This window comes from Mustela nivalis (genome assembly GCF_964662115.1).
Source record: "Mustela nivalis genome assembly, chromosome: 10".
NCBI lineage: Eukaryota > Metazoa > Chordata > Mammalia > Carnivora > Mustelidae > Mustela > Mustela nivalis.
In genome coordinates this window covers 105891971-105917216 of record NC_139029.1, presented here as the reverse complement: position 1 = coordinate 105917216, position 25246 = coordinate 105891971, and the positions used below count along the sequence as shown (strand labels likewise).

Genomic DNA, 25246 nt, shown 5'->3' with positions numbered 1-25246 from the left:
GATCTGTTCCCATCGGGAGTCAGGTGCTTTCCAAGCAAAGGAGCATTTGCTACTGAGTCAACAAATAACTATCGATCCCACTCTACCAAGCTTAGTGTGTTTGCCTGGCCTATTCTGCCTCCATCCTGAGATTCTCTCCAGAGGATCTGCTTTTTCAAGGGTGGTGAGAGAAGGGGATGAGCCTGCAGGGAAGGGAAGAGCAGGAGTGACCTCCTCCAGAACCCAGGGCCTATAGTCAAAATCCGGGTTTACTTAAGAACCTGTTTCTTGACACAGGTCCTATCCCAGCCAAGACAAACGCAAGTCGTGTTTATCTCCTGCTTCCTTGGGTGGTTGTGGCTTTATGCAACAGTGACTTGGTGATACTCAGATTTAGGGGTGATACCCCCTGCAGGGCTCTCTCTTCTCCTGCCTATGGAGGGGAGGTATCTACCCCCCACCCACCATCGTTGCTGTGGTTCTTCACCCTGACGGTGTTTTGCTCGGGTGTAGCCCTTTATCCAAATCAAACAGTGAAGATTTGTGCAGTCCAGTGTGTATAAATTTTACCTAAAAGTAAAAAAATAGCAACAATTCTCAGAAGGTGGAGTGGGTGGAAATAAATGTGGAGTGGGTCCAGGTAGATGAACAAGAATGGCAGAAATTAAGTATTGAAACTGGGCGATGGCATCATTATAATCCGTTTTAAAAAAGTAAATAGTTGACATTTTTTACAATAAAAAGAAAAAAATAAATAAAAAGGACTTAGAGATGTCTGTTTTTGCGTAGAAATCTCCTTCCCTGATCAAGAACCTTAAAGAAACTCATACTCTTTACCCTAGTAAATTCCACTTCTGGGAATGTATCCAAATCAAATAATGGGAGATACACAGAAGGCTTCGTAGTAGTGCTATTTAAAATAAGGAAAAAGCTGGATAAAACTCAATGTTAAAGGAACTGTGGTACAGCCATTAAAGACATGGGAAAGTGCTTGTGGCCAAAATTATAAAAAACAACAACAACAAAAACCAAAACAAAATAGCCACAGCACAAAACTCCAAACTGTACTATCTTCATTTTGTTTTTAGAAATACATGTGCACGTATAGAGAAAGGCTCTGGAAAGAAATGTAATCGTACGTTTAAAGTCGTGATCTCTACTTGCTTGGGCTTGTGGTCGATTTTTGCTATCATTTTATTTTATTACTTAAAATAAAATTTTTTTACTATCATTTTAATTGTAGCCTGTATTTTCATCTTTTCCGCAATGAACATGGATTACTTTGATAATTATTTTAAAAACTGAGCAGAGCCATTTTGAAGGAAGTAGGGGGCAACAGTGGAAGAGAGAACTGATTACCGTGCTGGCTCCAGCCATAGAAGAATAGGGTACCGGAAGCAGAAGGAATCTAGAAAAGGCCTAAACTCAACTTTTTCAGTTTACAAATGCAAAGACCAAGGCCCAGAGTCCCTCGGACCTCTTGCTGAGCACCACCCTGAGCCCTCACTTCCCTCCAGGGACCTCTGCAACTCCAGATCCTGGGGACTCTGGACACATGGTGTCAATCCTAGCAGGTCCCGCTCGGGATCCAGCTATTTGACTTACTAGCCAGTCTGGGTCGCCTGCTGCCGGCGTCTGTGGCCAGCTGGCCTGGGGAAATGCCCTGGCAGGAAGAAGGTTGGAGGAGCAATGGGCCTCACAGCCACCCGATCACCAAGTGCCTGTCCCTCTGACAGTCCTGCGCAAACCTCTCTGTCTCGGCTTTGCTGTGACAGAGGTTCGTTACTTCTAAGTAAGAAATGAGGTTCACGTTTTGTGGTGTCTGGCCTTGTCATGGTGTCTGGTTCTGGCTTTCAAACCACTGTGAGTTGAAAAAGAAACAGTGTGGTTGCATGGTTACTGTCAGGTTGGAGTCAGAGACGTGTTATGGCCTTTGCGAGAGTCCTTAGGCATGGTCTTAGTCCATTTGGGCGGCTCTAACAGAATACGGTAGACTGGGCAGCTTCAAAGGCAAATGTTTCTTACTCATGGTTCTGGAGGCTAGGAAGTCCAAGATCAAAGTGTAGGGAGATCCAGTGTCAGGGGAGAGCACTCTGCCTGGGAAGGTAACCTTCTTTTCACTGTATCCTCTCTTATACGAGACTCTGTTCCTCTTCATATAAGGACACTGATCCCTTCCTGGGGGCTCCAGGCTCATGTCCTAATTACCTCCCAAAGGCCTCACCTCCAAATACTATCATACCAGGGCTTCACTAGGGGACACAAATAAGCAGTCCATAACAGATATCAAAACCTTCTCTGGAGAAAGTGGGGGCAAGCAAGAACGTGCAAGGATAATTAATTGTAGAGAGCGGTGGAAGAGCAGCAATTAGCCTACATCTGTACGTGTTTATGACCTGTCTCCTCCCTGCCCCATCCCTGCCAGCACACTCCCCACCACGGACGCATCTACACTCCTTGAGAGCCGAGATGGTCTCGGACATCCCTGCTTCCTCAGAACTTAGCACAGAAGGGGCCCTCAGGAACTACATGTTGAATGAGCAATGAGTGAACACCACATTCCTAGAATGTGGAAGACCTGACGTGTTCCAAGTGAACGGTATTTCCAGAGTTTAAACATCTTAATTCCAAAAGAGCAGAATGTTTGAAAAACAATATTTTTTGGCACTTACTCTTTATTTGCAGAATTGCAGCACGCTGCTTTCAGATGTCGGTAGAAAGCACATAAGCACCAGGGGACCGCCATGGCGGGGGGGGGGGGGGGGGGCGTGTCCAGTGAGATGGTCATCATGGCCGCTCTGTCTGTTGTCTTCCACCCCTTCCTCCCCTCCTCCTCCTTGGTGTCTTTTTAACTTGTCCAATATATATGCTTCTCTTTTAGGGATATTTCTTAAACACAGACTACCAGATCATAGGCTTCTACTCTGTGGTGTACTTAATAGGTTAAGTCAGAGATTGGGCAGGTTCTTGTAGCATAATCGTTTTTTTTTTAACTAGAAAAAAATTCTTGAAATACACATAGCATAAAATCATCTTGACCACTTTGGGGGCACCTGGGTGGCTCAGTCGGTTAAGCATCTGACTCTTGGTTTCGGCTCAGGTCATGATCTCAGGGCCATAGGATTGAGCCCCATGTGAGGCTCTGTGCTCAGCATGGAGTCTGCCTCAGATTCTTTCTTCCTCTCCCTCCCACTCTCTCTCTCAAATAAATACTTAAAATCTTTGAAATAAAATTACCTTGACCAGTTTTAGTGTACAGGTCAGGCATTAAGTCCATTCCCATGGGCAGCCATCTCCACCATCCACTGACAGAACTCTTTTCATCATGCAAAACCAAAATTCTACTCAGGGGCCCAACCCCCAGCAACCACTATTCTACTTTTTTCTCTCTATGAATCTGACCGGTATGGGTACCTCATCCAAGTGGAATCACGTAGTGTTTGGCTTTTGTGACTAGCCTAATTCACTTGACATCATTTTCATTTACCAACAGATAGCTCAGTTTTTGAGCAAAGAAATTCCAGCTTTGGGATTCTTGTCTTCTTCTTTCTCATGTTCCCCAGGAGTACGCCATGTGGCTGGATGACTTAGGAGAGGGCAGATAAACTAAGGTGCCCACCCCTTATTTCCAAACCCTACCCTTCTCCTAAAGCCACTGCCTACTGTGGCCCATTTAAAATTATAACTTGGCCCGGGGGCGGAGGGGTTGGCACCTTGCTGGCTCAGTTGGTTAAACATCCAACTCTTGGTTTGGCTCAAGTCATGATCTCAGGGCTGTGGGATCAAGCCCTGTGTCTGACTCCATGCTCTGCGAGGAATGTGCTGGAGATTCTCTCTCTCCTTCTGCCTCTCCACCCTCAAATAAATACACATAAATCTTAAAAAAAAAAAAAACAAACAAACCAACAACAACAACCTGTGATTTGGATATGTGTCATATCACTGTGCATGGAGAGCAAGGAATTGTGAGCTGGACACACATACCAAACATATTTGTATGTCTCCTTTGCCCATATGTTACGCAGACTGTACACTTCCAAGGACAGATCACTGGGTGAACCTGATTTGTTCATGGACCGCTGACTGCAGTCAAGGAGTGCTGTCAGTTAATGCCTCTGATTCAACTGCCTGTCTAAGCTTATGTCCTGAGTGGTGAGGTCTCCTAGTTCAGATTTGAAACAGCTGCAGCAGACTCACCACCTTGGATGGTGGAAATATCCCCAAGTGACACAAAGTAAATTAGCACATATTGAAAGGGGAGTTTTCTAAGGCTTGGAATCAACCATTTTCCCAGCAAACCTCCCACCCAAGTGAGCCCCAGGGGACGCCAAATGAAAGGCAGCGAAGAGAAACAGACGTGGCCTATGTGTCTCCGAAAGCCAAATGCAGTCCAAGTGAACTGAAATGATTTGCCCGAACAGATTAGGTATTTTAACACCAATTCTCAGGCCTCAGAAGCGAGTCTGATTGCTGGCAGACAGCCAACACTGCCTTATTTAATTTTTAGATTTGACTGTTAAATTTGGCCCAGTGGGAAATTGTGTTTGATTGGACGTATGAAGGTGGTGGATTTTGGTTGGGAAGGCCTGGGTTCTAGCTCGGTGACTTACCTGCTGTGTGAACCGGAACTGGCCCTTTCACCTCGTTGAGAGTTTTTTCTCATCTTTACAATGAGGGAAACATTCCTGCTCTGTTTGCCTTACGGGAAATTTGAAGATCAAATGAGACCATGTTTGAGAACTCTAAAATTACTATGCAGATGACCAGCGTAATTATGCTTACAGGCAGAACATCGAATCCTTTCTGCCCAGTTCACTCAATTCTGCATTTAATTTACACGCTGTGGATTTTAACTCTCATTCTTGCAGGATAACCCTTTGGGGAGTATCGTTTTTAGACCTGGAATTGCTAATCTCAGCATCCTCTGAGATAAGGAAAAGACTGGAATTATGGGGAAAAATAGACCCAGAGAGACAATAGCCCAAGGGCACAAAGGATTGCCACCCTGTTGTTCTTTCTTTCCTAGATGACACTGACATCTAAGCCCAAAGCCAAAGATTCTCATCAAAAGTTACGCTCACAGTTCCCCCTTCTCTACATCTTCTCCCTGTGGATGAAAATGTTGAGTTTGTGTTGCTATCTTGAGCCCTACTGGACACAACACTCAGTAACTCTAATGGCTGGACATAAAATATGTATGTGGTAAATATGTATAATAGAGAGAAATAAAGTTGTTCTCTTACAATCTTAAGTTTCTGAAATAACAGCTCGAGAAAACACGTTCACCGTGTTTCCACAAATCTGAGACGCCATTGCTTCTAAAACCTACTATTTTTATGTATCGCTAAGAGAGGAGAGTTTTATCCGTTAAAATACGTGGGGGTGCCTGGGTGGCTCCGTGGGTTAAGCCTCTGCCTTTGGCTCAGGTCATGATCTCAGGTTCCTGGGATCAAGCCCCACGTCGGGTTCTCTGCTTGGCAAGGAGCCTGCTTCCCCCTCTCTCTGCCGGCCTCTCTGCCTATTTGTGATCTCTCTCTGTGTCAAATAAATAAATAAAATCTTAAAAAAAAATATGACACAGTGCTTTCTCATTATGTCAGCTGTGATTTCACAGATGTTAAAATGTGAAATATGCATCTTAGAACAGATGAAATGCAGTGTGTTTACCTCTTCCAAAAGGTTAAGTTTTCTCCTTTTGGTTCTGATGCATTCTTAGATTAGCAAACTTAAAAACCATCTCATTTTTAGTCTCTGCTCCTTGCATTTACACGTGGTATGCAGTCATTCTTTTAGGTGGGTTGAAGGGGAACAGTAAACCTATTTTTCTTATGGATACTATAGTACCAAGTACTCTGGCACTTGAATATAGAGTTAGGTAAAGGCGGCTTATAAAATACTTGTCAGAGCCAAAAATTACATTAATCCTGTGGTCTGTCACTCATAAGATTTAAAAGAGGAAGAAATGTTTAAGGGCGTGGGATGCATCTATGGTGGTCTTTTTTCCTCCCACATAGTGCTTTTTATTATTATTATTCTGTGAAATGCCTGATTAAGCTGTAGTGGCTATTATTTAGGTTAGACTTAGTTCAGGAAAGCGACTGAACTGTGAGTTTCCCAGTACACAGAGAAATTAGGTATGAATAGGTTCCGGTGATGAGAGCTGCCTGGGTGAAAATAATGACGTTTTCATAAAATGCAAAGAGGGATTTAGAGTCTTTCTGGGCAGAAGAGAGTATGAAGAACAAGTAGATACAGCTTCTGTGACAATTCTTTGCACACGTTCCAGGGACCAGAACTTGCTCATAATTCTATCGTTGGGGACAAGAAAACTGCACCTGTTTCTAGCCCGTTCTGAACTTCCTTTCTCACCTTACTCTTGCCTATCAGGTCATTTCTTATATACAACGGCCAAGAGAGTCACCACCCAGAAAGGATTTCTAAGGACTAGACCATGGCCGGGTGGAGAGGAAGGATCCAAGTCATTGTAGCTCCTGTAGGCTTCCTAACAAGCATTTGGGCATGATCCCTGCTTGCTGCCTGGGAAGAGGTGGGGGTAAGGGGGTGATTGGCTGGTGTGGTACCATGTTGGCCAGTGTCAGTAGCCACCACGATCCTTGCTCCCTGCTGGGCGGGGTGGAGGCAGGGGTCTGGCGTGGTACCATGTTGGCCAGTGTCAGTAGCCGTCACGCTGGGTGAGCAGTGGGTGGAAAGCTATTAATGTTTGATCCCTGCTAATGCACATCTTGCCCTTTGTTGTCTCCCCTGTAGTCCGAGTACCACTACGAGTACACCGCGTGTGACAGCACAGGATCCAGGTGGAGGGTCGCCGTGCCGCACACCCCGGGCCTGTGCACCAGCCTCCCTGACCCAGTCAAGGGCACTGAGTGCTGTAAGCAGTCCTGCTTCTCGCCCTTGGTCTTTGCCCCAAACCTCCCAGCATCGGAGCTAGGACCTCCCCCAACAGTGCCGTTGACTTAAGAAATCAGATTTTTCCCTCGGTTAACCCCCCCACCCCTTTGAGATTTGGCGCAGAAATGTTATTTCATGGCTGCAAACTGGGCATCTAAATTTGCCTTTATTTTCATTTTTCTTTTAATTGAAATCCCATCAGGGGATAAAGAATGAGCAACTCCAGCTGTGTGCCACTCAGATCTTTTTTTTTTTTTTTTTTGGTTCACATCCATTTGCTTTTGTGCCTGGGCGGGTCTCTCCAATCTACGCTCACCAGCCACAATCAGTCCCTAGGAAAGACTGTGATTTGCTTTTGTTCTTGAAAAGGAAACCAGAGAAGATGAATTTCTGCAGAGACAGATCTTTAAAATGCACTGGGCATCGCTTCAGGGAAGAGAATCTTACCCAGCCATGAAGCTGCCTGTGCAGTGGGGAAGGTGGTGACTTGTCTGCAGCTCTGTCCCCACCTCTGTGACTCTGTTGTCCCAACTTTTCCACAGCTGGCAGCTCTTTCCCCTCCACTGTTCTTTCTAGAAATGTGAGGGGGTAACAATAGGGACTATGGTCAAGGAACACTTGAAGATTTGGAAAGGAGACTGGGGACATTTAAATTCTAAAAAAACAAAACAAAACAAAAAAAAAACTTGCCTTGTGCCTGGTTCAGTCAGCAAGCAAGTGCCTGTTAAATTAATGAGTGGATATTGCTAGGGTCTGAGCAGGACCAAGGTGTGACTAATGCTAACAAATGAGCCATCTTCAGGTAACTCAGCCAACTCAGTTGAGTTCCTCCTATGGGCACATGCTATGAACCACGAAGAGACCTAAGGCCCAGTCTCTGCCTTCGGATGCCTACAGTCTTCTAGAAGAAGCAGACATTCACATCTCCATTCATTTTTTTCAGCAAAACTTAGCGGAGCCCCTGCCATGTCTGGGCCCATCACTGGCCACTGTCCCTGGAGCCCAGAGCCTTGTAGGAGGCTCACATCAATACGATGTGTTAATATGGGGTGAAGAAGAATGGGAGTTACGGATGGATGCTTGGGAATCAGGAAGAGCTGGGGAGACCACCTGGGCAAAAAGTTTGCAGGTGGAAAAACACCAGACACATGCAGGGAAGAACATGTGGTCTGGGGCAGAGGCAACAGAGGGAGGGTAACAGAGGGGGCTGAGGCAGAGAAAATCCTGTAGGGGGAGATCAAGCTGGAAAGTTAAGTTGAGGGAAAATTATGGAAGACTTGGAATGCTTGGCTGAGAGCTTAATTCTATAACCAAAGGGGGAGTGCCTGATGATTTTTTTAAATAACAGGAATAATAGTACATATCGGTGTGTTAGAAAGATACCTCTGACCACAGAATGAGCAAACAATAGGAAATAGGGAACCAGGTAGGAGGACACTGCAGGAGGACACTATTATCTCAATAGGCATGAGAATCCCGACCAACATGGCAGCAGTGGAACCAGAAAGGAGACAGATGCCAAAGACTCAAGGGGGAAATTCATGGCTACAGGGCTGGGCACCATTCAGAAGGGTCAGCACAAGAGGCCATGGTATCTTCTACTGGAGAGTTCTTAGAATAGCTGAGGCTTTCCCTTAGGAAATGTCACGGACATGCCCAAAGTCCCTCAGCAAGGCAGAGTTCCTATAGCCCTAAATCTTTTTTTTCTTTTTTTTTAGTAACAGCTTTATTGAGATATAATTTGTATGTCATAAAATGCACCCCTCGAATGTGTAAGGTCCAGTAGTTTTTGTCCAGTTCTTTTCCAAAAGAAACATCACATCCACAAGCAATCTCTCCCCATGCTCTCCCCGCAAAGTCCCAGGCACCACAAATCTGCTTTCTGTCTCTGTGGATTTGCTTATTTTGGACATTCCATATACACGGAATCATACAAGATGTGCCATGGTTCTAAATCTTTGCAGGGCAAACTCCTAGATCTCGAACTTCTGTTCCCCCTTTTCAGGTCCCCACAAGCTGCCCAGTTCTCCTGAGGCGGCAGGAGTCTCACCACCCTGCCCTTATCCCCGCTCTGTGTTCCAGCCTTCTCCTGCAAAGCAGGGGAGTTTCTGGATATGAAGGACCAGTCCTGTAAACCGTGCGCCGAGGGCCGCTACTCTCTCGGCACGGGCATCCGGTTCGACGAGTGGGATGAGCTGCCCCATGGCTTTGCCAGCCTCTCAACCAACATGGAGATGGAGGACAGCACTACTGAGTCCGTGGAGAACTGCACTGCGTGAGTGCCTCCTCCTCTCCCTTCCCCTGTGCTGGGCTAGGGAGGTTGGAAACAAGAGAGCCAAGTAGCCAAGGGGAGACCAGAGCCGCTTCCCACAGGACTGTTGGACATGACGCCCACCTCAGCACACTCTTACCGATCCAAACTTACTGGTGACTGACAGGCACTTGTGAAAGGTGGAAAACTGGAGGCAATAAGGGGATAAGGTAGACAAGGGTTAAGTGGCCAGTCCACTTAAAACAAAACCGAATTGGAGTTCCACCAAGGGATTTTGGATCAGGAGTAAACTTCCTCAACTTGAGTGCAACACAATGTGCAAAGCCTTAGGTATCTCCCGGGCTTTGGTGCTAACTCCTAAAACGGGCCAGCCCAACCAGTGTTTATGGGTTGGGGGGGATAGGCTAGGACCAGAGCTTTGGTCAGTGGCGGTCCAAACCCCTTAAGACCCCGGGGACCAGCGCCAGGTTCCTCGGGAACTGGTGAGCTATCCTTCTTGTAGCTGTGGATATTTAATCCCAGGAGCAAGAATTAAATGATGCGGCTTTTATGTGCCAGGTACTGTTCTGAATGCTTTCCCTATATTATTTTCTATAATTCTCACAAGAACCCTCTGAAATTGGTATTATTGTTCCCTTCACACACATGAGGAACAGGAGCCTCAGAGAGGTTAAGTGACCTGTGGCTTTTTTTTTACCCAGCTTCAAACCTGTGACACTGGAATGCAGACCCAGTCCCAAGCTTTCTACTGCCCCGTGCAGACATTCTCAAGGAACATGTAGTGTACGTGAAGCAATGTTAGGTTCTTACGGGAGAATTGTGGAGGGACATACAGATGTGAAAGACAGTCACCCACTGCTTCTTGTTCAATATTGACAAAGAAGATGGGAGAAGGGCCACCGGAGTGGCTGAGTCAGTTAAGTGTCTGACTCTTGATTTTGGCTCAGGTCATGATCCCAGGGTTGTGAGATGAGCCCCAAGTCTTCTTCAGGCTCAGTGCTCAGCATGGAGCCTGCTTAAGGTTCTCTCTCACCCTCTGCCCCCTCCCCCCCCCCAAAAAAATAAAAGAAGATGGGAGAAAAGTACATGAAAGTTTCTCTTATACCCAAGCAATCAAAAGGATAAAAAGAAGTTGATAATTGTTTACACTTGTGTTATACTTGGATTTCTAAAACTGTGACCAATGTCTCCCATTCCTAAAACTGGGACCAAAACCCCTCCCATTTCTAAAACTAGGACCAATGTCTCCTATTCTCTCAATAAGAAATATAGAGAAAAAAAAATTAAGGAAGCACCATTATCAGAGCCAGGCAGCAGGCATTTTATGGTCCAATTTTAATGTCACTTTAGAATTTAATATTTGTGTCAAAATCATTGTATGACAAGGTTGGCAGCAGAGATAGAGCCAGAGAGGGTTAAAGCTGAAAGGGGACCCATTTGTGCCTTAATAGAGAATGTGATTGACCCCAAACAATGTGCAGGCCTCCCTCACTCAATCAATTCTTACCCTCACAAAGAAAGGGTTTCTCTCTCTCTGGGGACCTCACTGAGAGTCCAGAAATCATTACAGCTCAGCAAGACAGGATGTGGGCCGGTTAATAACAACTTGTGTTTCCATAGCACAGAAGGCTTCAGGGCGTGGATCTTCAGGGAGCCTGAGACATCCCCAGGAGGGGGGAAAGGATGTTTCTCCTCTGTAGAAACAGAGAGGAAGTGGGCACCTAGAGAGGCTTTGTGATTTCCACACTGCCCTCAGAAAGGCGGCCATGGAAATAGTACCAAGAAACCGAGTGCCTGGCTTTTCTGCTCACCTGAGTATTTACCTGAATCCATCCCCACTGCCTCCACCCTGACCAGAACCCACCTCCTGCCTGTTCTAGGTGCCCCCAGCTGGTCTCAGCTTCCACTCCAGCCTCTGCGGGGCCCCTGGCCATCAGTGGCTGACCCATCTACTTAAAACATAGAGCCAACTGCAGTACTTCCCCGCTCAAAACTCCATATTCCACGGATTCCTGTTTTCTGGGAATAAAATCCAGTATCTCGCCACAGCCTGCATGGCCCTGCCTTGGTGCAGCCTTCCGCCCATTGCGTCAGGATCCAGCCATGCTGGCAACCATGCTCCTTCACTCCTGGGTCTTTGTTTTGTGTGTGGGTTTTTTTTTTAAGACGTTATTTATTTATTATTTATTTGAGAGAGAGAGCGAGAGCGTGCAGCATGCATAAGTAGGGGGAGGGGCGAGAGAGAGAATCTCAAGGCGACTCCACACCAGTGAGGAGCCTAACACAGGGCTCTGTCTCACAAACCTGAGATCATGACCTGAGCCAAAATCACAAGCCGGACACTCAACTAACACCCAGGTGTTCCCCACCTAGCTCTCTGACACAGTCTCCTCCAGCTCTTCTGGCTGATTCCTGCTTTACCCTCAGGTCTCTGCCTAAAAGTCACTTCCTGGGAGCTGCCAAACCTGGCCCCATAGATTCCCATTACATACACACTGCTCATCTTCTATTTCTCTTTACGGCACTCATCAGACTGATTACTATGTGATTAGTTCTGTGATTAGGTAAGTGTCCTAATCATTTCAGTACCTTTATTTCCTCATCCTAAAACAAAACAAAACAAAACAAAACAAAACAAAACAAACAAAAAAAAAAACAGTGATAAACATGGTCTTTTTCTTATAGGCTGTGGTGAGGGTTAAATGAAATGATCCGTGTGAAGAATTTAGAGCAATGCCTGGCACTAGAAATCAATCAACACATGTTGTTATTGAACAGGAAATGATCTGCACCAGAGACAGCTCTAACAAAACCCAGAATCATGGTGCCTTGTGCAAATGTAGCCCACTGGCGGAATCCTTTTAATTATTCATCTCACTTTGGGAGTTATTTATAGATAATGCCATGGAGCCCATCAGCACTAAGGGTTGTCTCTTTTAACAGGAGAAATCAATACTATTAGGTTAAGGGGAGATGTCTGGGATGAGCTCAGCTTAGGTATTTCGGATAAGCTTCCATTTGAGAATAACATCGTCGAAGAACTATTATTATTCTAACAAACTCAGGGAGAATCCAGTGGACTATTGGAGGTCCCCTTCACTGGCCACTGTTAATAATTGCCTGGGCTGCTCTCAGGCCAAACAATGATATAATGGACTTATCTTTGGTCACCCTTTTCCACACCCACCTGTGTAATCCCGAGTCCCTCCTGTTTGCCAGAGCCACGCTTGGTGCCCGAGCAACAATGTGAGCAAGACAAGGGTGACCTCTGCCCTCACAGAGTCTGTCAGCCAGCCAGGAGGACAGACAATTAAAGAAGACTTAAATAAATTAAAGAGGAATTAGAATATGACCAGAGGAGAAAGCCAAATGGCAAATAAACCAAAGAAAAGATGGTGAACTTTGATAATAATCAAGGAAAAGAGATTTAAAGCTCAAGAAGCCATTATCGCCTACCATGTCACATTGGCAACAACTTTATAGTCTGACCATTCCAAACGTGGGGAGTCTGTGGAGCAACAGGAATATTCTCACATGCCAAGAGGGGCACATCCGTAGCAACCACTTTGGAGAACTGTGGCAGGAGCTGGTAAAGTAGGAGGTTCACATACCCTCTCACTCAGCTTCCCCCTCAGACATGCATACAAGGAGAGGTACAAGAATGTCTCAAACAGAGTATGTACAAGAGCAAAAAAAAAAAAAAAAAAAAAAAAAACAGGAAACAATCTAAAAGTCCATTAGCAAGTAATAGGTAAGTAAATACGTCAGAGCCATGCAAGGCTCTGATAGTAGCTTAGATAGTAGCAAACATGAAGAAGGAGCTTTGTGTGGGGGTATGGATGAATCCCACAATCATATTGAAACTAACAAAAGAAGCAAGTTTCAGAACACAGACGTATGATGCCATATACGTGAGGTTTAAAAACAAGAAAAAACATGATCATGGGACATATTGTATAATTAGTAAAGGGTAAAGAACCGCATGGAGATGATAAGCACCGTATTCCAGAAAGTGGTTACTTGGCTGAAAGGAGTAAGGTAGTCAAGGGCTTGAGATTTTCCAGGTGTACACCAAGGCTTCTGCTGTATTGTATTTCTTTTTTTTTTTCCTTCAAAGATTTTATTTATTTATTTGACAGAAAGAGAGAGCACAAGCAGGGGGAGGAGCAGAAGGAGAGGGAGGGGAGAAGCAGGCTCTCCGCTGAGCAGGGAGCCCAGGCCCCTGAGATCATGACCTGAGCCAAAGGCAGATGCTTAACTGGCTGAGCCACCCAGGCAGCCTCTGTATTGTATTTCTCAAGCACAGTGGTGGCCTTAAATCTTTCATAATATGTGTAAGTGAAGTGGAAGAGAGCTGTGGCTACAGGAAGAGAATCGGTGACAGCTCAGAGTGCACACATAGCAGATGCCAGTAGAGTCAAGGAGGACTTCTCAAATGAGGTGACATTTATTCTAAGATGCCTGGTACACAAGAGGGACTCAGGATTACACAGGAATTAAACAGAGGGAGGGAGGGGCTTCCTCAGTGGCTCAGTCAGTTAAGTGTCTGACTCTTGTTTTCAGCTCAGGTCATGATCTCAGGGTGGTGAGATGGAGCTCCATGGGGGGCTCCTGGCCATGGAAACTGCTTAAGATTCTCTCTCTCCCTCTCCTGCTCCTCTAAACAAACAAGCAAACAAATGCTGGTGGGCTGGAGTCTAGAGAGTAGGTATGGATTTGTACCCTATTCTAAGGGCAGCAGGGAAGTGGCATGGTCAGATTTTTGTTCTGGAGGACCTCTGCCGCCACAGTGTGGAGGAGGCATTGGAGGAGGCAGGACTGGATACAGGGAGGTAAGATAGGGACTGGTTCAGAGCTGGGGCTGGAGGGTACAAGGAAGAGGGAGAGCGCTGGGGTAGGGTGTGGCCAAGTTGAGAGAGATTTAGAAAATGAAATTACGGGGCGCCTGGGTGGCTCAGTGGTTTGGGCTGCTGCCTTCGGCTCGGGTCATGATCTCAGGGTCCTGGGATCGAGCCCCGCATCGGGCTCTCTGCTCCGCAGGAAGCCTGCTTCCCTCTCTCTCTCTCTCTCTCTCTGCCTATTTGTGATCTCTGTCTGTCAAATAAATAAATAAAATCTTAAAAAAAAAAAAAAAGAAAATGAAATTACAAGACAGATTGATTGTCTCTGACGTTCTCTGGCCTTCCTTCTTCCCAGTTACCAGTTATATGCAGCATCTAAAAGTGGGCCTTTCCAGGGGTGCCTGGGTGGCTCAGGGGGTTAAGCCTCTGCCTTCGGCTCAGGTCATGACCTCCGGGTCCTGGGATCGCGACCCACATTGGGCATTCTGCACAGCAGGGAGCTTGCTTCCCCCCCACACACTCTGCCTGCCTCTCTGCCTACTTGTGATCTCTCTCTCTCTCTCTCTGTTGAATAAATAAATAAAATCTTAAAAAAAAAATTCTTCAAAAGTGGGCATTTCCAGAAAACCAGCTAGACTGGATGTGTCTGCTGGCTTTCCCTGACGGCTTTGGAGTTGGGCAGACCTGGATTTGAATCTGAGCCCTGCCACTTGCTGGCTGCATGACATTGGTCAAGGCCTCCACTGAGCTTCAGTTTCAGCATCCAGTAAATGGGAAAGAAAAGAAGTCATGCATACAAAACACTGTAGTTCAGTACCCGGGGAGATAAGAAGCAACCAATAAGTGTTACCTCTCTTCCCCTCACAACACCTGCCATCTATCTTCTGGATAGTTCTGTAGAATGTAGGGACTCACTCACCTGTCTTCCTTGTGTCCGCTGTATCCCCAAGCTCCTTGATCTGGAGGTCACTCTTGTTCATGTCCAAATTCTCATCGGTGAATCACAAGTCTGGAGTTTCTCAGAGACCTAGCAGGACATGAGAACTGCACTTTGCACAAAGCACAGAGGGCCGTGACCCTGTTGATGAACATGGCTTCTGTTTCCTCACAGGTCCAAGTGGGTTCCCCTGGGTGACTACATCTCCTCCAACACGGACGAATGCACAGCCACGCTGATGTACGCCGTCAACCTAAAGCAGTCTGGCACGGTCAACTTTGAGTACTACTACCCAGACTCCAGCATCATCTTTGAGTTTTTTGTAAGCTCCCGTCGCCGGGGGCGCGGGTGGGAGGTAAAGACTGTCCAGGGCTCAGATCCACTGACAGGAATCGCAAGCGTATTTCTGGTTGGGGATTTTCCACAGTGGTCTTCCCTCTGGAGAGAACTGTGGACAAAATGAGCTGACACTTCGAGGCGAGGAGAGAGAAGCTGGGGGCCTCTGAAGGGAAAGAGGAGGGAACTGGAGACTGTAGGCATTCTGCCCATGCAGACATGAAAAAGTGTGTAAAGGCTTCTGAGTTCCAAGTTATTTCTTTGGCATTGATGCCCTGTTGTTTTGTGTGTGTAGCTAGCTCCCACCCTGCTTCAAGGCTCATGTGTTCTGACCTCAGTCCCTAAAGGAAATTGGCAGTTCCTCTCCCGTAAGAAGGGCCCTCTGGAAGGCTGTGATAGCAGGGCGGGTAAGGAACCCATTTTCTTGGAAAGCTGAGACTCTCTTCCCAAACTCCTGCCTCCTCAGGTTCAGAATGACCAATGCCAGCCCAATGTAGATGACTCCAGGTGGATGAAAACCACAGAGAAAGGATGGGAGTTCCACAGTGTGAGTATCCTGCCAGCCTCCCAGGAGCCTTTCCTGGGGATACCAGCAAAGGGGCCGTGGGCTTTTCCTCCAAGGGGTGGTTCTTCCCAGTCTGGGCTCCCACCTCTCCGTCCCTAGAGGCCAGGCGTCTGACCCGATGAGGACATTGTAGTTTCTGTCCTCTTGAGTTGACAGAGTATGGGTGGGAGATAACTTGCACTCGTGGCCTGACCCCAAGGATCAGCAGCTTGCCAGCTCTAAGGCCCAGGTCTTCTGGGGATGGGGTGTGGAAACACAGAACCAGAGAAGAATGCAGGAACTCCACTCACCACTCCTGTCAGTCCTTTTAGGCCCCTTCATAGGTCTCACCTTGGAGATACTCATGGTTTATGTGGGTGAGGGAGAGGCCACGAGAGGGTGTTAAGAGGAGGCTTCAAAGCAGAGGGGAGCTGAGCTGAGCTGGGTGGAAAGGCAAAGCTGAAGAAGGTCAGGAAGGGGATCAGAAAAGGTGCTGCCCCGCAGCCGGTAAGAGGACAGGTCCCTACCAGAGGCTAATCCCATGGATTAAGGATATCTGTCTTCCTGTTTGTGGCTTAGGTCGAGCTAAATCGAGGCAATAATGTTCTCTATTGGAGAACCACAGCCTTCTCAGTGTGGTCCAAAATCTCCAAGCCCGTGCTGGTGAGAAACATCGCCATAACAGGTACCGAGAAGGGAGTGGGACCTGGGGTCTGTGGACTTCCTGACTCGGGGTGGGGGGGGCGGTGGTTGTCAACTCCCAGAGGGCTCAGTCTCGGGGCTCAACCCTTGCTTCTCCATGCCGTTCTTCCTCCCTAGGGGTGGCCTACACTTCAGAATGTTTTCCCTGCAAACCTGGCACGTATGCAGACAAGCAGGGCTCTTCTTTTTGCGAACTTTGCCCAGCCAACTCCTATTCAAATAAGGGGGAAACTTCCTGCCACCAGTGTGACCCCGACAAATACTCAGGTGAGGTTCCTGAGGGCAGGTAGAGTTGGGGGAGCGGCGGGTACCAACAATCTAGGGGAGAAAGAGGAAGGAGAACCATACTTCTGGCCATGCTGAAGACGACTCTTCGTGAACCCCTGCTCCTGGACGCTGGAAGAACCCTGCTGATCCATACTCCACCGATCACTCCAGAAGCAAAAGTGAAATCATTCACAAGTAGTTGGTGAGCCTCTCCTATCTGCCAGGTCCTATTCTAGGTGCCTAGACTGCAACAGCAAACAAAACCCTATCTTCACAGAATTTACATTCTGGTAGGGGGAGGGGGAGACAGACAATAAACAAGAATGATAATAAATATATAATAAATTATAGTATGGTAGACAGTAAACCGTGCAGGGTGCTGTGGCAAAAAGAAAAAGCAGGTCAGGGCTAGAGGGATTAGGAAAGTTAGGGAAAGAGGTTGCAATCTTTTTTTTTTTGCCCTAAACAGTGAAATTTGTATAAATGAAATTTTTTTTTAAGATTTTATTTATTTATTTGACAGACAGAGATCACAAGTAGACAGAGAGGCAGGCAGAGAGAGAGGAAGGGAAGCAGGCTCCCTGCTGAGCAGAGAGCCCCGAAGCAAGCCTCCATCCCAGGACCCTGGGATCATGACCTGAACCGAAGGCAGAGGCTTTAACCCACTGAGCCACCCAGGTGACCCTGTCTGTATAAATGAAATCTTATATAATATTATAATTATAAATAATAGATACAGTAAGTAAAAGTTATACATTTATATATTTTAATTCATAACAGCTATTAACAGAGTTAGGTTAGAAGAGCCATGAGGCTGCGTTGAAGAGCAAAGTATTTTTTTTAAAGATTTTATTTATTTGACAGAGAGAGACACAGCGAGAGGGGAAACACAAGCAGGAGAGTGGGAGAGGGGGAAGCAGGTTTCCCACTGAGCAGGGAGGACAGTGCGGACCTCAATCCCAGAATTCTGGGATCATGACCTGAGCCAAAGACAGATGCTTAATGACTGAGCCACCCAAGGCACCCCAAGCAAAATATATTTTTAAAGATTTTATTTATTTATTATTTGAGAGCAAGTTGGTGCTAGGGTGGGTGGGTGGGGGAGCAAAGGAGGAGGGACAAGAACACTCCCCTGCAGTACAGAGCCAGAAACCAGGCTCGATCCCATCACCCTAAGATAATGACCCGAGCCGAAATCAAGAGGCAGAGGCTTAACCGACTGGGCTACCCAGTGCCCTGATGAGCAAAATGTTTTGATAGCAAAGATTAAAGCTGGAAGTTACAATCTTTTATCAGCATGATGATCCACTGAATTCAAAGGCCTTCTCAGGAAATCAAGGCTTCCTTAGAACATAGTTTAAAAACCAGTGTTTGGGGGCTCCTGGTGGCACAGTCCATTGAGCATCTGACTCCTGGTTTCAGCTCAGGTCATGATCTCAGGTCGTGGGTTGAGCCCCACAATGCCACTGGCTTGGCACTCAGCATAGTCTGCTTGGGATTCTCTCCCCCTCTCCCTCCGTCCCTCCCCCACACCCCCACCCCCACTCAGGACCTGCTTGCATGCTCTTATGCTCTCTCTCTGTTTTTCTAAACAAACAAACCAGTGTTCTGAGGGCAAATAAGGGGACAGGTGTAGTAGCCTGTGGCTACAGTCTCTGAATAGCTTCCTGAAGTATCCCAATTTAAGAAAGAGAACCTGGGCCTGTGAGGGAGTCCCAGGGCCTCAGGGCTCTGGTGTAAGGTGGGCAGTCCCCCCAGAGGACCCTCTTCCCAGACAGCCCATAACTATTCCATTTTTCCTTTCTTCCACGGAGCCACACTCACACCCCCAGCTCAAGGCTCTCCCTCAAGCAGACCCTCAAATCTGTCCACAGACACACCCGTCCTTCACACAGGCATTGCCTGACGTGTTTGCCCAGCTGAGACCAGCCATTGACCCTATGAACTGCTTATTTCTACGCTGCTTCTAAAACAAAAGTCCTAGTTATCGACACAGATCTTGCCAAATGAGTGTCGTTTTCAGCAAGAACAGGAATGTTTAGATCTTGAGGGAAGTTTTTAATCCGTGAGTCTACATTCCTGTTTTTCCACTTGAATTTCCTCTTCTCCTTCCGTGCTCTATCAATGGCGCTCTTGTTTGTCCTCGTCTCCAGCTGCCTTGCCAGCCCAGCAGTGGTTCAAGGGTTTGAATGGCAAGGTGGCTCTAGAAAACCCCTCTGGGAATGTTTTGATCAACTCTGTATGTAAATTAATTGTTATCCAGAGAGCTGTTATGAAAGTGTTGGGTTGGGAGTCTGAGTCCCTCGGGGTCTGTTCTCCTGCTACCCATTTCTCAATCCACCTCTTTGAAGGGAAAGTGAGTTTTTATCATGACTTGACTCTTCCAGAATACAGGGTCCGTTCGAGGTGGGGGGGGGGGATGCAAAGAGATCTGATCAGAGCCTGTGATGGAATGTGCATAAAGGGAGGGACAGAAGACACTGAGAGCATTTAGTCATCCGTTTATGAATAAGTCCCGAGTGCCTGTGAGTTTCAAAGCCTGGGCTTGGTTGGAGCTGGTGCCTGCCTTCCGACTTGGGTCGAAAAGTGGGAATGTAGTTATAGGAGCACCTAAGGGTGGTAAATGCATTGTGCAGTGGCCACTCAGATGGGAACTCTGAGTGTAGCGCACAGTAGAGGCAAAGAAGGGACGTGGTCAGTCCTCTGTGAGGAGGCAGGAAAGTCTTCAGTGGCAGTGGTCTTGAAAGAGGAGTCGGGGGGCACCTGGGTGGCTCAGTGGTTTAAGACTCTGCCTTTGGCTCAGGTCGTGATCTCGAGGGCCTGGGATCGAGCCCCACATCGGGCTCTCTGCTCAAAAGGGAGCCTGCTTCCCCCTCTCTCTCTGCCTGCCTCTCTGCCTACTTGTGATCTCTCTCTGTCTATCAAATAAATAAATAAATAAAATCTTAAAAAAAAAAAAAGAAAAGAAAGAAAGAGGAGTCGGTGGTTTGATGGATGTTCAGGAGGGAGTGTAGCCAAAGCCAGAAGGCTTGGGGGTCTTGGAGAAACTCAGCAGGGCAGGAGCTGACTTGGAGAGAACTAGCATCCGAGGCTAAGAGGTGGGTAGGGAACAGACTACGGACCAGCCCTTCTGTGCCATTGCTGAACATTTGGGATTTGATTCTGCGAGCAGTGGGGGCCGTTCAAGAATTTTAAGCTAGGAAGTGATGTGATTTGGCTCTTGACTTTGAAAGACCACTCTAGCTGCCATTGGGAAAATGAATGAGGAAGGAAACAGTTGGAAGCAGAGGCCACAGTCCGGAGATTTCTCAACAGGCGTCATTGCTGGTATCTAGGACCTAGACTGAGGTGGAACTAATGGGAATGCAGAAGTTAAGGACAAAGGCTTGACTAAAAGTATCTTTCTTATTAATACCTAAAATGTGATTGTTAAGAATTATTCCTTTGTGTTATGTTCAATATTAGGGATTCATTTCCTAGTAGAATAGCATGGGTTTAAGAGCACGAACTCCAGAACTGAATTACTAAGGTTCAGATCTCTGCTCTGTCACCTACTAGCTCTGCCACCTTGGGCAGGTCACTTGTCTGTGCCTCAGTTTCCTCATTCATAAAATGGGAATGGCAATAATCACATCTACCTCATAGTGTTATTGTGTGGATCAACTGACTATTACAGATGAAAGATTTAGAACAGTGCCTGGCATTGTAGTAAGCACTAATTTTATCACAGCTTAACCTTGAACAGTACAGGGACAATAACTTCTGACTCTCCAGAAACTTAACTACTAATGACCGGAAGCCTTACTGATAAACAATCGGTCAATATACATTTTGTGTTTTATATTACATACTGTATTCTTACAATAAAAGAAGTTGGAGAGAAGAAAATGTCATTAAGAAAATCATAAGGAAGAGAAAATACATTTACAATACTAATACTGTACTCTGGGTGTGTGTGTGTGTTCCACATGTAAATGGACCTTCCCGGTTCAAACCTTTGTTGTTCAAGGGTCAACTGTGTTCATTTTCATTGAGGCTTATCCCAGCTGGCCTCTCTTTCCTTGAAAGGACTCTTAGCATAGGTAACAGTGATAACAAGTCACTTGGATAGTACTTTACAATTTCCCAGAGTGCAGGAGTGATCTCCCTGTGTATAGAAGAATAAAGGACAGTTCAGAGAGGTTAGGGGGTATCTGAGCTGGACCAAGCCTTCATTAGATGATTCAGTCATCAAGGGGAATGTTTTCCTTTGATGAAATGGATCTGAATGAGAGGACATTATACTCCTGGGGGTGGGGAGAAGTCCTGAAAGGAAGAGGAAAGCTCGGAGAGAGAATCCCAAGCCCCCATGATAAACTTTATCTTCTCACAGTCTTGCTCCCTGGGCCAACGTTAGAAGAATCACTTTTGCTCCCTTGCCCGAACATCTAGGCAGATCTTTCCAACTTGACCAGTACCCAACTTCAACACCTTGATGAAACCTGAGCTAGGGAAGTGAGGTCCGGCTCAGCATTTGGGTTAATCATTTATTAAAACTAGGTTAGCAATCATCAAGTGTATAAACAGCTGGACCACTTTTGCTGAAACCTGGAGCTAGGGTATCAGGTTGAGCAAATATTTGAACAAGCAGAGAAAAGTCCTTGTGTAAAATGTACTTTTTAACATGGAACTTGCAACCTGCTAGACCCTCTATGCTGGATCCTGGGAAATGGTGTGTTTTCAGCATCTCCTTCCGAATTCCTCCTGGCCCAGCTTCTCAAAAGCAGGAATCCCTGGATCCCTCTGGCTGAATAGGACCTTCTGCTTGTTAACCAAGTCAATGAGCTGAGAAGACTCCAGCTGTTCCTCAGGCAGTAGCTCCCTCTTGCCCAGGCTAATCCGATGGGAACAGAAGAGGTGTGGGAACACGCAGTGGAGGGAGCTCCCTAGGGCAGGCCAACAAGGGTGTAACTAGGAGATTCTCTGATCTAGGAACTCATTTGGTGCCTCAGAAAGAAGAAAGGATCAGTTGAGGTATAAGACTTAACTGGAAGGGAGAGAAAGAAACTTTCTATCCTTATTTAAAATCTCATGACAAGGGGCCCTGGGTGGCTCAGTCGTTAGGCGTCTGCCCTCAGCTCAGGCCATGATCCCAGAATCCTGGGATCCAGCCCTGCATCGGGCTCCCTGCTCAGTGGGAAGCCAACTCTCCCTCTCCCACTTCCCCTGCTTTGTTCCTCTCTTGCTGTCTCTCTCTGTCAAATAAATAAGTAGATAGACAGATAAAATCCCATGACAAGGGACGCCTGGGTGGCTCAGAAGATTGAGCATCAGACTCTTGGCTTTGGCTCAGGTCATGATCTCCGGGTCATGAGGTTGGGCTCCGCGCTCAGCAAGCAGTCTACCTGAGAGTCTCTCTCTCCCTCTGCCCCCTTCCCCTGGGCTCTCTCTCTCTCTCAAACAAATAAAAACATCTTTTTTTTAAAAAAAATCTCATAACAGTTAACAAATAAAAATAATTCCCACAAACACAGGGAGTAATAGTTACCAGCATTTAGTGAGCCCCTACTTGCAATGCACCAAGAACGTGCTGGCTCAGGTAAGGTAGATATTATTATTCATGCTCTACGGAGGAGAGCTCTACGAGTCAGAGAGGTTCAGTAGCTTGCCTAAAGCGACACAGCTACTAAATGGAACGGGATCCAAACCCAGATCGTAATACTGAAAATCTCATTTCAGTCTATCACATGCCCTGTCAGGTAATCTACAGAGAGAGGATGGCACACTTGTATCAAATGCTTGCCTGCAGGTGACACAGCAGTCACCTTAGAAATGACAGTGACAGGGGCGCCTAGGTGGCTCAGTGGGTTAAGCTGCTGCCTTCGGCTCAGGTCATGATCTCAGGGTCCTGGGATCGAGTCCCGCATCGGGCTCTCTGCTTGGTGGGGAGCCTGCTTCCCTTCCTCTCTCTGCCTGTCTCTCTGCCTACTTATGATTTCTCTCTGTCAAATAAATAAATAAAATCTTAAAAAAAAAAAAGAAATGACAATGACAGGAGCAGTAGTAATAGTGCTGCACTGGTCCTCTATGAAGCAGTGGTTTTCTTTTCTTTTCTTTTCTTTTTTAAGATTTTAAGATTCCATTTATTTATTTGACAGAGAGAGACAAAAGCAGGGGGAGTGGGAGAGGGAGAAGCATGCTTCCCGCTGAGCAGGAGCCCCATGTGGGGTTTGATCCCAGGACTCTGGGATCACGACCCGAAGCGGAAGGCAGACACTCAATGACTGAGCCACCCAGGTGCTCAAAGCAGTGGTTCTCATTCTGGAGAAAATAAATTCCCTGGTTTAAAAAATTTTTTTTTAAAGTTTAAAAAATTAATTTGCATAAGTTACATATATTTTTCTGGAAAAACCAAACTGGTCTTTTGTTTCAGTTTCTCAAAATGTTTTTAATTCCAAAAAGGTGAAGTCCACTGCTTTAAAGAGGGATACACTGAAATAGTTCTTGCCATTCAGGCATTCACAGGGTTAAAGCAGAGCTAACATACAGAGAGTAGAATAAATAAAATGATAGTTGATACCTTCTTTATTAGGAACAGGTCAAGGGTTAGAGATAGTGGCAGGATGTTTGGGGGAGGCGAAAGTGGAAAAAACTCTTTGTCTTAAGTGGAGTTGGAGGAAATGACCACCTTATTTGTGGAGAGTGGGTGCCTGGAGAAAGGGAAACACCGAAGATGGTAGGCCTTCATTGGAGGGAGATATTCAGAGAAAATGCAGGGAAAGAATTGGAATAAGAGTATGAAGACACTGTCCTAAGCTTTCCTAAGATTTGCTGTAATCCTTCAGGAGTGGAAAAAAACACCTGCACAGGATTATGAAGCAAATGGAACATGGCAGGTCTCAAAAAACCGCGTTAGTTGTGGTTAGCCTGGAAGATGCTGTCTCTGGCTCCCCACCCCTCTCACTGGCCCGCTGGCGCGTCCCCTTCCTGATGCCCTGCCCGCCAGTGCCTTCTCATAGCACCAGGGACAGGTGCAAAGGGGGTATCTGAGTGGGGCTTTAGGTTCTGGAAGCGAAGCAGAAGGAAGGGTGGGTAGGCTGGATTTTCTTCTTCCCGCAATACCTGTGTTTGTGTGCTGTACCCCAGGGTCTTGGAGGTCCTAGGGTCATGAGCAAGTGGTGAAGAGCTCTGATTTCTTACATGACTTCACCTATTTGTCCTTGCTTTTACAATTTAGAGAAGGGATCCTCCTCCTGCAAAGTGCGCCCGGCCTGCACGGATAAAGATTACTTCTATACTCACACAGCCTGTGATGCCAACGGAGAGGTGGGTAGCATGGTCTTGGAGCCCCTTGGCCCCCAGATAGCTCCTTTGCCCACTCCTTGGGCTTTACTATATTTGGGGTTCCAGAAGTCAGTGGAGCTGGCAGGGAGAAAATCCCACAGACCTCTGTGGGGACTCCAGGGCCTGGGAGGGAGAGTGGGGAGGCAAAGCGAGATGGCCTCTTTCATCTTCAGGTCAGAAACTGTTTTTGCCCCATTTGTTCCACCGCTTATTCACACATGCTCTGTTGCAAAAAAGCCATTGCATTTTCTTTTGCTTGGTTTCTCCCATTCGCTTGGCGCCTCTGGGCCACGGTGCTCTTATTTCCTCATGGAACTCATCAGACCTGTCCCCTCAGCGCTGCTTTTGTCGGCTGGCAAAGGGAATTCATTCCCATTTCCTGTCTCACTGGAGAATGGGCTGACTGTTCTGTCTCTGCTGGTTCCTTCTTTCCCCCAGGCTTTCTGCCTCAGAGAGTCTTTCCTTTGTAGTCTGCGTCACCTCTGAGTCAGCAGGCGTGATTTGAGAACAAATGCTCTGCCAGGCCTTGTGCCCCGGCTGGGGGTCCCGTGATGAAGGCTCCTGCCCTGCCCTCCCAGAGCTCACTGTTCCGGGAGGGAAGGTGAGAGATGAGAACAGGAGGAGGAAGTGCAGGGGCCTGGGGGCCTCCGGGAGAGCCGTGACCAGGACTGGGGAGCCAGGGAAGGCCTTTCAGAGGAGGTCACATGTTCAAAAGTCAGTTACTGTGCCTGTGCCTGGTACCTCCCATACAGCAGTTAACCAAACAGGGTCGGGGAACATCTACTTTTACGGGGCTTCTTTCTTGCTGGGGAGCAAGTGGAAAGAGAGACAACAGATAAAACATAAATAAGAGTATATCAGATGGTAGTGAGTGGAAGCAAAAAATTAAGAAAAGATGAAAAGACAGAGAATGACAAAGGGTGACAATGCTGTTTTAGAGAGGGTTGGGATGACATTTGAGGACGTAACATTTGAACAGAGACCTGAGTGAGACAAGGGGTGGCCACGGTGGTTTCCGTGCACACAGCACATGTGGAGGAGGCTGACTTGTGTCCAGCAAATTCGAGGAACAGCAGAAAGTGAGCTGGGATGGCTCAGGGGCACGAGTGGAAGGATTTGTCTTAGATCAGAGGTTC

General features: G+C 46.8%; 1 protein-coding gene across 3 annotated transcripts in view; it reads left to right on the top strand.

Moving 5' to 3' along the window:
• ELAPOR1 (endosome-lysosome associated apoptosis and autophagy regulator 1) overlaps positions 1–25246 on the top strand; it is a 68996-nt gene that overhangs the window by 27656 nt on the left and 16094 nt on the right. For all 3 annotated transcript variants that reach the window (XM_082687538.1, XM_082687537.1, XM_082687536.1), the window contains exons 2-8: positions 6748–6868; positions 8971–9163; positions 15113–15260; positions 15741–15821; positions 16398–16503; positions 16638–16787; positions 24004–24092. In XM_082687538.1, the coding sequence (XP_082543664.1) occupies positions 6748–6868; positions 8971–9163; positions 15113–15260; positions 15741–15821; positions 16398–16503; positions 16638–16787; positions 24004–24092 (888 nt within the window). The remainder of the gene's footprint in view (positions 1–6747; positions 6869–8970; positions 9164–15112; positions 15261–15740; positions 15822–16397; positions 16504–16637; positions 16788–24003; positions 24093–25246) is intronic.